At 45.5% G+C, this 12,288-nt stretch overlaps 1 protein-coding gene across 1 annotated transcript in view; it reads right to left on the minus strand.

The window, feature by feature from the left end:
• Positions 1-2,634: 2,634 nt before the first annotated feature.
• The window catches only part of LOC123504635, a 383,953-nt gene continuing 374,299 nt past the window's right edge, over positions 2,635-12,288 (minus strand). The window contains 4 exon segments of the mRNA XM_045255348.1: positions 2,635-4,203; positions 5,968-6,059; positions 7,625-7,874; positions 11,352-12,288. The exon segment at positions 11,352-12,288 is cut by the window's right edge and continues 1,186 nt beyond it. Coding sequence (XP_045111283.1) covers positions 4,014-4,203; positions 5,968-6,059; positions 7,625-7,874; positions 11,352-12,288 — 1,469 coding nt within the window. The 3' untranslated portion in view covers positions 2,635-4,013.

Consider the following 12,288-nt stretch of genomic DNA (forward strand, 5'->3'; position numbering starts at 1 on the left):
ATAATTGTGAGAAAGTTAAAGCAATGACGTGGGAGCAGACAAGCAGCCATATTTTTGTAACTATACAGCTGCATCTCTATAGCGCAGAGAGAGAGAGAGAGAGAGAGAGAGAGAGAGAGAGAGAGAGAGAGAGAGAGAGGGGGATGAGTGGGAGGATAAGGGAAAGAGGGTTAGATCATAATCAAAGAGGGAAATGACGGTGATAACGATGATAATGCTGATGCTGTTGCTGATGATGATGATGTTGAGAAGGAGGAGGAAGAGGAAAATGAAGAGGAAGATGGATAACACAAACAGCGGTTAGGTTTATGTACGAATTTTTATTAGAGACAAAAAATATGAAGGGGGGGCGGGTGGGAGAAGAAATAGAGAGAACTCACGTACTATATTTACATCTTTATCACAAGTACCCTTCAGCAGTCTTTGATTTGATAACCTCAACAACTACCACCATTACTGACTCAACCACCATCACCACCATCACTTCTACCATGTTCTACTTAATTACTCATCACTCGTTCACTCACTCATCATCATCATTAGTATCATCATCATCAGCAGCATATAACACGCCCTACCCCCGTAAACCACGCTTCCCACCAATACAATATCTGTCATCACCATTCATCACAACTCAAAACCATCACCACAACCATGTAAATGAGAGAGAGAGAGAGAGAGAGAGAGAGAGAGAGAGAGAGAGAGAGAGAGAGAGAGATTGTTCACGCACAGGAGAGATAAGTAAATGAAAAGGAAATAAAAAGTAAGAGAAAAATATGCGTTTTATGGTAAACGGTTACAATGAGATAAAAAACAAGACATGAGAGAGAGAGAGAGAGAGAGAGAGAGAGAGAGAGAGAGAGAGAGAGAGAGAGAGGGAGAGAGAGAGAGAATATATATAAACAAACTCCTCGCGAAGTTTAAAATAAAGAAAAGAAAAGAAAGTAACAAACAAATAAACTACTACAAAAATAAACTAGAATACTAATAGTTGAAATCAATGAAGTTCAAATAACCTTGAGAAATCTAAGTCATTTTTCAACGTTTCCATTACTTCAACCTTATTTTTTTTTAGATTTATTGACTTTTTTTTTTTTTTTTTTTTTTTTACATTACAAGGGCACTGGCCAAGGGCAAACAAAGTGTTGGAAAAAAAAAATCCCGCTGGTTGCCAGGCCCTGTTAAGAGGAAAGTAGAAAGAGAAAAAACAAAAAAATCTAAAAGGAGGGTCCAGTTAACGTAAGAGGTGTCTTGACACTCCTCTTTGAAAGAGTTTAAGTCATAGGCAGGTGGAAATACAGACACAGGTAGAGAGTTCCAGAGTTTACCAGTGTAGGGAATGAAGGAGTGAAGATACTGGTTAACTCTTGCATTAGGAAGATGGACAGAATAGGGATGAGAAGAAGTAGAGAGTCTTGTGCAGCGAGGCCGCAGGAGGGGGAAGGCATGCAGTTAGCAAGTTCAGAAGAGCAGACAGCATGAAAACAGCGGTAGAAGACAGATAAAGATGCAACATTGCGGCGGTGACTTAAAGAATCAAGACAGTCAGTTAGAGGAGAAGAGTTGATAAGACGAAAAGCTTTAGATTCCACCTTGTTTAGTAAAGCTGTGTGTGGATCCCCCAGACATGAGAGCCATACTCCATACACGGGCGGATAAGGCCCTTGTACAGAGCAAGCAGCTGGGAGGGAGAGAAAATGGACGAAGACGCCATAGGACACCTAACTTCTTGGAAGCTGATTTAGCAAGAGTAGAGATGTGAAATTTCCAGTTTAGATTTTTAGTGAAGGATAGACCGAGTGTGTTTAATGTAGAGGAGAGGGGAAGTTGAGTGTTATTGAAGAAGAGAGGATAGTTGTCTGAAAGGTTATGTCGAGTAGATAGTTGTAGAAATTGAGTTTTTGAGGCATTGAACAAAACCAGGTTTTCTCTGCCCCAATCAGAAACAAGTGAAAGATCAGAAGTTAGGCGTCCTATAGCATCTCGCCTTGAGTCATTTAATTGTTGTTGGGTTGTTGTTCGTTTTATTTGAATTTATATAATTAATTTAATTTACCGTCTTGCAAATCTGAAAAAGAAAATAAATAAATTGGTGAGGTAAGAAAACAATGCAACCAATCTCACTTGCATGATGAATAACGCGAAACAAAAAATAGGCAACCAAAAAAAAAAAAAAAAAAAAAAAAAAGATAAAAATAAAAGTAAAAAATAAAAATGACGATAAAATAAAGACAGTAAAAGTTAAAGGTATCATGATGGAAAGGAAAAAATAAATAATGATAGAGCTGTGAGGTGAGAACGGACACACACACACACACACACACACACACACACACACACACACACACACACACACACACACACACACACACTTAAGGCCAGTTTTCGATAGTTAACTTAATGCATTTATATCGAATATGAAAATTTGCTACCAGGGTAAGATAGATAGGTAGATAGATAGATAGATAGATAGATAGATAGATAGATAGATAGATATATATATATATATATATATATATATATATATATATATATATATATATATATATATATATATATATATATATATATATATATATATATAGAGAGAGAGAGAGAGAGAGAGAGAGAGAGAGAGAGAGAGAGAGAGAGAGAGCAACTTGAAATGTAACACACACACACACACACACACACACACACACACACACACACACACACACACACACACACACACACACAACATTAAAAAGTGAGTTAAAACATTATATTAAAAGACGTGTTGAGTCGATATTCGTAACCTACATGGATTCACACACACACACACACACACACACACACGGACGATCATTATTATATAGAAATGCTGCACACGCCTTGATTAAGACACAGAAACACGTACGTATATTTCAGAAGAAAACAAAGAGAAACGAGCGAACGGAAAATGTGGAGCTTCACGACACATCTTTGTTTTTTGACGTGGAGAGAGAGAGAGAGAGAGAGAGAGAGAGAGAGAGAGAGAGAGAGAGAGAGAGAGAGAGAGAGAGAACATGTCCACACGAAACGATGTACTTGAGACACAGAGAGAACGACAATTAGAGAGAAAAATATATTTATATCTCGTGTGAAAGAATAATTTCATGAATCTTAAAGTTATATATATATATATTTTTTTTCTTAAGAAAGACACCAAGTTATCCCAACGAAACACGAAACAAACCATCGAGCGAACCACTCAACCGTGTTTCGTGTTCCTTTCCTGGTTTACATGTTTTCTTTTTCTTTTGTTTTATTTTTATTATCGATATATTTTTTTACATATTTAATGGTTTATTGTCTTAACGAGGAACGAACGACACAGAGGAATGATTGTGTGCATAGTTACGAGGCCTTGTTGGTGGTCCTGTCGTATCCTTGAACTGGCGGTGTACTGGTGGTGCTGCAGCTGGTCGTATTCACCTCACCAGACACACCTCGAAGCCCCAAGCAGTGATCGGTCATCACGTGAACGTCTCTCGCGCTTCACACTCGCTGCCTCATGCCGCAGAAAGGCAAGGGGGGGTGGGAGGACGCAAGGGACGGAGGGGGGCAGCTCCAGCCGCCAACGCACGTCCCTTTCCCTTCCTTCCCTCCCGCCAGCCAAGTAACGATTTAAACTATGATAATAATGTTTACAAAAATAAAAGCGCGTCATGTCTTGAGTGGAGGTGAGGCGGTCAGCGGACGCAGCAGAGTTGCGGCGTCTACTGAACACTGCATCGAGAGGTCAACACATCTTACTGGATAACAATTATCACTATGGGGGCTCTGCTAACTTTATTTTCTTTCCCTCCACCAGCGTGCGGCTAACCTCTGTACACAGACAAACAATGAAATAATCGCCCTCAGGCGGCTCCCCATTTCTACGGCACAATACTGTTCGTTGTGTGCGTCGGGAGGCATAGCCGCGGCGCGGGCGGGCGGCGTCTCATGTGGGCGGGCCGGCGAGGATGGCGTCGCCCGCAAGGTCACTTGGTGGGGTGGGCGGCCGCCGGGGCTCAGGGAGAAGGCGGGTCCGCCTCTGTGGGAGTCGTCACGGCCATGTACTTGACGTGGGGCGACGGACCGCGGGCCGCGCACACGGCGGCGCCAGCAGGAGGTCCACACTCAGGGTCGGAGTCAGAACTTCCCGCTGGGGACACAAGGTGGTCCCTGGTAGTGTGGGACAGCTGGAGGCGTCGCAGGAATCTGAAACACACAGAGCCTATAGAAGCTGACCTTATACGCCTGTCCGCTGCCCCACAGCGTCCTGGTGCCTCTGTTAGGTGGAGAATGAGTCAGGATGCAGGAAAGCACTCAGGGCAGTAGGATCAAGACCCTTTCACCGTCCTACTTGCGGCCTCAAGGCAGGGGCGCATCAATGGAAGGAAGGAAGTAAGAGTTACCTGCTCTGCCATACTCCTTAAGGTGGGAAGGCAAGGCAAGAAGTAACGTATCACAAACGTATATGTATAATACATTTCTGGATGCTCCCCTGCCTCTTGCCGCATGTCTTTACTCAACACTACATAGGAAGGACACTGGTGTTCTGGACGACGATAACAAAAGACAAGTACTAAACCAAATTACACTATTCCATACTATAGCCCATCCTTTAAGTCAACCGAGCCCAGGAAGGAGACTGATGCACGATGCTCTTGATTGAACAATTCCACGCCACTCGTTAACTCCACGTGTACTCGTACTAGCTACACCCAGCTTATTACAATGGAAAGGAAAAGAAAAACAAAAAAAGGACTACAGGAATTTAAGAAACCAAACTACGCCTCACAGTACAGTACAAACAAACCTTCCTCTTTTCCTTTCCCTCCTTCCCTCACGCTACCACAACGCACAGAGACAGACAGACAAAGGAGAAAGAGCGCGCCAGGCCTACGTTCACGACGACTACCACAGCGGAGAAAGGAAAGGGTGTGGCAGTGGTGTGCAGCGGAGGGACAGCAGGGCGGTAACACAGGCTGTGGCTCTGGTCTAAACCTTTAAAGGGCTGGGGTGGACATTGCTTGGAAAGGAGGAGGAGGTGGAGAAGGAGGAGGAGGAGGAGGAGGAGGAGGATGAGGAGGATGAGGAGGGATGTAGTCCGCGCCTGCTCTAACTACTCAATGTACAGGCGACTACAGTGAGAGGGAGGTAGGGAGGATGGGAGCGGAGGCAGGGCGAGTAAGGAGGTTGTACTGGGGAGGCTACGGCAACCAAGCTATGGGAAGTGCTGATTACGAAGCTAAGAGAGAGAGAGAGAGAGAGAGAGAGAGAGAGAGAGAGAGAGAGAGAGAGAGAGAGAGAGAACCTATGTAAAGGGTCGGGGTGTAGGGATGTCCTAGGGATTTGAAAGAGACAGTGTTGGTTGCCCACCTTCAAGCGAGAACAGAAGTAGGTCCGCCCGCCAGCCTCCTCCACCTCCTCCTCCACCACCTTCACCACCTCCTCCACCTCCTCCACCCTGCTTCAGCCTAAGCCTCTTGTTGTGTTTCTTCCTGTTGTCCCGCCGCCGAAAAGGGAAAGGGAGGAAGACGGAGAGAAGAAGGAAGAGAAGGAAGAAGAGGAAGACATGGAGAGAGAGAGAGAGAGAGAGAGAGAGAGAGAGAGAGAGAGAGAGAGAGAGAGAGAGAGAGAGAGAGAGAGAGAGAGAGAGAGAGAGAGAGGGTACAATGAAAAGTGAAAAATAAGACTGCCACGTCATCACACACACACACACACACACACACACACACACACACACACACACACACACACACACACACACACATCCTCTCTCTTTCATCAGCATTTCGTCTCTGGCAAAAATATAATGTCACAAAATAATACATGACAGGTTGCATTATCATGACACAATAAATCAGGCTCAGATAAAAGAGAAAGAGAGAGAGAGAGAGAGAGAGAGAGAGAGAGAGAGAGAGAGAGAGAGAGAGAGAGAGAGAGAGAGAGAGAGAGAGAGAGAGAGAGAGAGCTCACCTGATCTGGTTACCGAAGGACCGGAAGCGAGAGACTTTGCGATGTCTTGGTATTTCGTCACTGGATCTCCCTGGCTTCAGCATCATCTGTTCCTGTACGGCACGAGAAAGAAAAAGAGAGAAGGGACGAGTGAGCGGACTTTGCTTGGCGATTGGAATTTAATTAAGCCCTTTTCTACGATACGAAACTCTTAACAGAGCTGGAAATAATGCATAAAATGATAATAAGAAAGTAGGTGACTAATGAGTATAGATTCTTCAATGTTCACCATGTCCAGAGATTGGTGATGGCTGCAGAATAAGTAAATATGCCTCAGATTAGTAATTAAGGAAAGATGTGCCAAATAACAGTCAAAGGGCCACAATATCATCAGGGTTCGTATTGGCATAAGTTTTGTTCTCATAGATAAGGCGGGTTCTTCAGGGTATGATTTATCTAGTGGTGATGTGGAATATTTGCTAACTTACTAACTAATATTGTACACGAAGCTACTACGGTCGGCAGGAGAGTTGTTTGAAAGGGCTAAGTGTAAGAGACTCGGAAGGGAAGGAAGGGCAAGGCTGACGTGTGGCATGTTTGTTACAGAGCAGGTATAGTGTGGACATGATGGGAAAGCGTCAAGCGTCATGTTATATTTCTGAAACACTTCCACAGGTTTTTAAGGATCTTTTCAGTGGTGGTGAAAGATTAACAAAATTTTTACATTACTAACGGGAGAAACACTCTTGAGAACCAAGCAAATAATCTCTGTGGCCTTTGAAATTAGTCGTGGTGAGAGAGCAAAGAGTTTTTGAGTAGACTATTGTGGCGTCCTCGATACTTAGAGGAAAGAGGGACACACCCACTCTTTCAACAACCTTATCGAAAAGAAGAAAAGTCAGATAATGGGAAAATTATTCATCTGAGAAGAAAACAGTGAAAAAAATACGAGGCAAATATGACACAAATTTCAAAAGATGAGAAAAGAGACCAATAATAATGACGAGGTGCATTAGGAAAGCGCCTCGACATAAAATAAATCTTCCTGACAACCTGTACCTTTGTTCTCTCCCCATGACTATATTTTCAAAGGCCACAGAGATGACTATCCGCGTTCTCAAGAGTGTTTCTCCCATTAACAACATAAAAATCTCATCAATTTGTCAACAGAACCGTAAAAAAACAACCTTTAAAAATCCATGTCGTTTTAACTAGATCCTCATGAAAGTAGTAGGTATAAGTGTGCCACAGAAGAAACTCGAAATTCTGTTCCTAAACCAGACCTTGAACAGTAAGACAAATGTGTGAGAAGTCTAAGGTGGTGAGAAGAGAATCTAAGTTTGATGAGGGAACGAGTGAGGTACGAGGTGTGATGAGAGAGAGGAGGAGAGAGGGGAAAGGAGTTGGGTGAGAGATTGAGAATAGGGAGGCTGTGCTGGAAGGGAAGTGTAGTGATGAAGCTGTGAATCTGTAAACTGAAAAGGGAGAATGGGAAGGGTAGGGTGCGGGGAATCGGAATTGTGAGTGAAAGGAGCGTGTAAGAGGAGAGTGAGATGATAATGGGAAGGGAGGGGAGGTGGGAAAGATAAGTGGATATGCTAAAAGTAATGAAGAGGATTGCAATGTATCAAGGATGGACAACTCTCTCTCTCTCTCTCTCTCTCTCTCTCTCTCTCACCTCCTGCGTCTCCTCCCCAGAGGCGTCCACGGAGCCCTGGCGGGGAAGGTATTTGAGTGGGATCGACTCTGTCCTAAGCAGCGGACGTCTTCTCCTATTGGTGCCGCCGCCACCGCCCGCTGACCACCAGCTGTCTCGCCCTCGCTGCTGCTGCTGCTGCTGTTGCTGTTGTTTTTGCTGCTTCTGCTGTTGTTGCTGTTGGTCCTGCTGCTTCACTGTCTCCCCAGGGCCGGAGCTGCTCCCCGCCAGGCTGAGAATGAAGTGTGATTAGTGGCGTATGTCCGTCAAGCTGTCAGTCTTCCGTGCCTTACTTTCTTCCCTTGTCTCTCGCCTCTTTGCTTCTCTGCTGAAGGGAACAAGTGATCCGTCTCTCCCTCCTCCAGTCTTTAGTGAAGGAGGGAGAGTAAGGGAGGGATGGAGGGAGCGAGGGAAGGAGAAAGTTGGAGAGGGAGAAAGATGGCGGGGAAATAACACATTTAGTTTTTCCATCCCCATTTTGTTTAAAAGACCAGTGGGAGCAGATTATTTTTTCCCGACTTAATCGTTTTTTTTTTTCTATAAGGAATGTGAACTGTCTCTTTTGTATGTCTTAAGAGAAGGAGATGCATGTCTTTCTCTCTGTCTGTCTATTTTTATCCAGTGTGCTTTTTTGTGTGTGAATTTGGTTTCCTTTGATAGTCACGAAGAGGGGATGAACTTTTAAAATTTTCATTCAAGTCCCATTGAGAGCTGGTAATTTCTTTTAACTCTCTTTCTCTCGCGTCCCGAGGTAAGAGTGGAGAGCCGCTCACTCTAAACTAACAAGCACTTCAGATAGAGGATACGAACGAGAGAGAGAGAGAGAGAGAGAGAGAGAGAGAGAGAGAGAGAGAGAGAGAGAGAGAGAGAGAGAGAGAGAGAGAGAGAGAGAGAGAGAGAGAGAGAGAGAGAGAGAGAGAGAGAGAGAGAGAGAGAGAGAGAGAGAGAGAGAGAGAGAGAGAGAGAGAGAGAGAGAGAGAGAGAGAGAGAGAGAGAGAGAGAGAGAGATAGTGCAAAGGAACATAGAAAAAAATGAAAACTAATTAACCTAATAACGAAAAAAAATCCCATGATAATATGCTACAGTTTGGTTTTTCAAGTATCAATTTCCTTCATTTCTACGTAAAAAAAAAGAAAAGAAAAGATAAAAAACTAAAAAAACAGCAATATCAACAAATCACAGATAGGTCCCAACAACAACAACAGCAATAACAACAACAACAACAACAACAACAACAACAACAACAACATAAACAAGGAAATAGAAAAAGGCTATAGAATGAAAAAAATATTATCTCTATATCCTTCTCTTAATCATTCTCCTCCTACAAAATACACCAAAATATCTCCATTCCCTTTTTTTTTCTCCATTATTGCCAGAGAGAGAGAGAGAGAGAGAGAGAGAGAGAGAGAGAGAGAGAGAGAGAGAGAGAGAGAGAGAGAGAGAGAGAGAGAAGGAAAATGAGGGAAACAGGAAAGCGTAAGGAGGAGAAGGAGGAGGAGGAGGAGGAGGAGGAGGAGGAGGAGGAGGAGGAGGAGGAGGAGGAGGAGGAGGAGGAGGAGGAGGAGGAGGAGGAGGAAGAGGAGGAGGAGAAGAATACTACTCTTAGTAAGTACAGTGGGTGATATGACGGTTGCGTTTCCAAAGACAAGGAGATTTGTGAGAAATGATTCGAGGTTTCAAGGTTTCAAGACACACAACAGGTTCAAAGACAGTGGCAAGGTTTCTAATCATCTAGGGATCTCAACCAACGCTCTCTGGAGTTGATTTAGAGGTTTCTACGGGAAGAATTAAAGGGAGAAACGATGACGAAAAAAAAAATGGAGGTGCTAGAAATGAACACTGAAAAACTCGAACGTCAGAAAACTTGACTAAAATGCAAGAATAATATGAACGAAGAGGTGGAGTGAGAAAACGGGGCAGGCACTCAACATTGACGGGAAGAGTCACCAGGGAATGAGTGTAGCGGGAGCGGGAGAGGAAGGGGCGGAAAAAGGCAAGGATGGAGTGGAGAGCAGAACCACAGAATAGGAGAGGGAAAAAAGAGGAAGGCAGATGATCTGGAGTGAATTGATAGCAATCAGGCGGATGAGACTCCCCTTGTCCCTCCCCTTCTATTTCACGTCGTTGTTGAGATGAACGAGTGAAGGAAACAAGGGACGTGCAGCACAAAGGTCCAGTGGTGGTGGTAAGTAAAGTACTCTTCTACACTCAGTTTCAATGATTTCTTTGTCTTCCTCCTCAACTAACGATGCATATTCTGAAACATTTCTGCACCTTACTTTTACTACCTTCAAAGGTTCTAGTTGAGGTTACATTGGTTCTTAGAAGACCACTCGTGAGAATCTGGTTAATTATTCCTTTGAAAATACTCGTGGTGAGAGGGCAATGCGTTTCTGAATATGGCGCTAAACTCTCTGATCTGCTCACCAATATCTACAGACGTCAAGAATGTACCTCCTTGCAACGAGGATAACTGAAGTGATTAGATTCGGCCTCTGTAGATCTTGCTGCTAACAAATTCGTAATAAAACTTGACAATTGACAGATTTTCCAAAAGACGAGAGGTCTAAGGGAAACATGCTCAACACAGTAGAAATGAATGCAGTTTGTTGCGTAGCCATGGACTATGTAGCTAACAAATGGACATTGCGTCATTGGAACCGAAGACAAGGGTGCTAGGTTGATGACTTACTGTGAAGTTTGAGTAGGATTTCACAAGGGCCATTGGTGGAAGTGTGGTGCTAATCATGGAGAGTACTAAAGGCTTCCAGGACACTAAGAGGCTGCCATGGGGACGGTGTACAGGGCTTCAAGTTATGATTGAGGATGCTCCCACAAAGGTGACGGGAGCAATAAGGGGCACAGTAAGGGAATAGGGAGGTCCATTATGGGCTCTGTATGTTTTCAAGGGACTATTTAGTTTGGCAAAGGGTTGACAGGGACTAAAGGTTGCCATACAGGGGATGAGTGGGTTTCCAGTGGAGTTTAGGGATCGTCCCACTTACAGAGGCAGCGTGTGGAAGCCTCGGGGCTCAGGAGGCGACACCCAGAGTTCTAAGAGTCCACAGAGCCGCGGCGGGACAAGCAGAGGAAGCAAAGAGTTGCGGTCAGGCCATGCTGCTTGCAAACACGACCAAGGTAATAATAATAATAATGATAGTAATAATAATAATAATAATAATGATAATAATAATAATGATAATAATAATAATGGTGATGATGACTGCAAGATTATAAAAGTAGTAGTGATTGGTGATTTAGTGGATGATGATTGTGTCGTTGACGATTTTAGCAATGGAGGTGGTGATGGTGGTAACAATGTTGGTTTTGATCGTTGTTGTAGTAGTAGTAGTAGTAGTAGTAGTAGTAGTAGTAGTAGTAGTAGTAGTAGTAGTAGTGTAGTAGTAGTAATAGTAGTAGTTGTAGTTGTAGTAGTAGTAGTAGTAGTAGTAGTAGTAGTAGTAGTAGTAGTAGTAGTAGTAGTAGTAGTAGTAGTAGTAGTAGTTGTTGTAGTAGTAGTAGTAGTAGTAGTAGTAGTAGTAGTAGCAGTAGTAGTTATGATGGTGGTTTGTGGAGTCATGCAATTACTGTACACGCGTTCACGTTACTGTGGTGTTTAGAGGCATAGGGAGGCCTGGGTGTTGGAGGAGGGAAGAGTGAGGGGTGTGGTGAAGGCCGTGCAGGCGGGGAGGGGAGGGGAGGTACCTGGTGGAGGTGATGGACTCGTTGGAGGAGGAGAGCAGGTCCACACTGGTCTGGGCACGTACGCGACGCTTCGGGGAATGGCGGCGGGGGGAGCGGTCCCAGGAGGGAGGCTCTAGGCGGGTCTTTGGGCCTCCCGCACCTCCCGCCCCGGTGCCCGTGGCCGCGCCCGCGCCTCCGCCGCCGCCCGCCCCGCCCTCGCTGGAGCCGAGCCCCAGGAGGGATCGCAGGCCCTTCCCGGCGGACCGTTTGAGTCGCTTGCGGCCGAGACGCTTGAGTGGCGAGGAGGACGCGTGGGAGTCCGAGTGGAGCACTTCGGAGGACGGGCAGTCATAGAGGCCGTCTGAATCTGTGTACGGCATCTCAGGTTTGTTGCTCACGCCAAAGAAGGCGGGGTAGATCCTCACTACGCTAAGGCGGGAGTCACTTATCGGGGATTCACTGCGGGAGCTGACGGGACTGAGCAGGGAGGGCCGCTCTACGAAGGCCTGGTCCTCTAGTGACGACTCGCTCTGCAGGGACGAGTGCACCACGATGGCCGGCGGGGAGCGAGCCAGGCGCGGAGACTCTTTGGGGAAGGAATGGCTTGATGACAACAGAAGTCTGTGACGCTGCGCTTCCGCCTCGTCCAAGCTCACTTCGCCAGCGCTAACGACGCACGCTACACTGTCGCTGCACTCATCATTGGTGTCCAGCTCCAGTGCAGAGTCCGCCTCGGGCTGTGATGCCGCAGGATCGTCCGTGGTCTCAGAGTCGGTCCTCAGCAGCGGGCAAGAGGGCGCCTCCACGGAGACCACCTCAGTAGGCGGGGACTTGAGGAGAGGACGTCGCTTAGTCCTGGCAGGAGGGGCGATGTCGGCGGGTGCGGGAGGCAAGGTAAGGGGCTGTGTGGGCAGTGTGGAGAGGGAGGGCGTCATGGGTTCGTCTGGGCAGAGAGGGT

This window comes from Portunus trituberculatus, chromosome 16 (genome assembly GCF_017591435.1).
Source record: "Portunus trituberculatus isolate SZX2019 chromosome 16, ASM1759143v1, whole genome shotgun sequence".
Classification (NCBI taxonomy): domain Eukaryota; kingdom Metazoa; phylum Arthropoda; class Malacostraca; order Decapoda; family Portunidae; genus Portunus; species Portunus trituberculatus.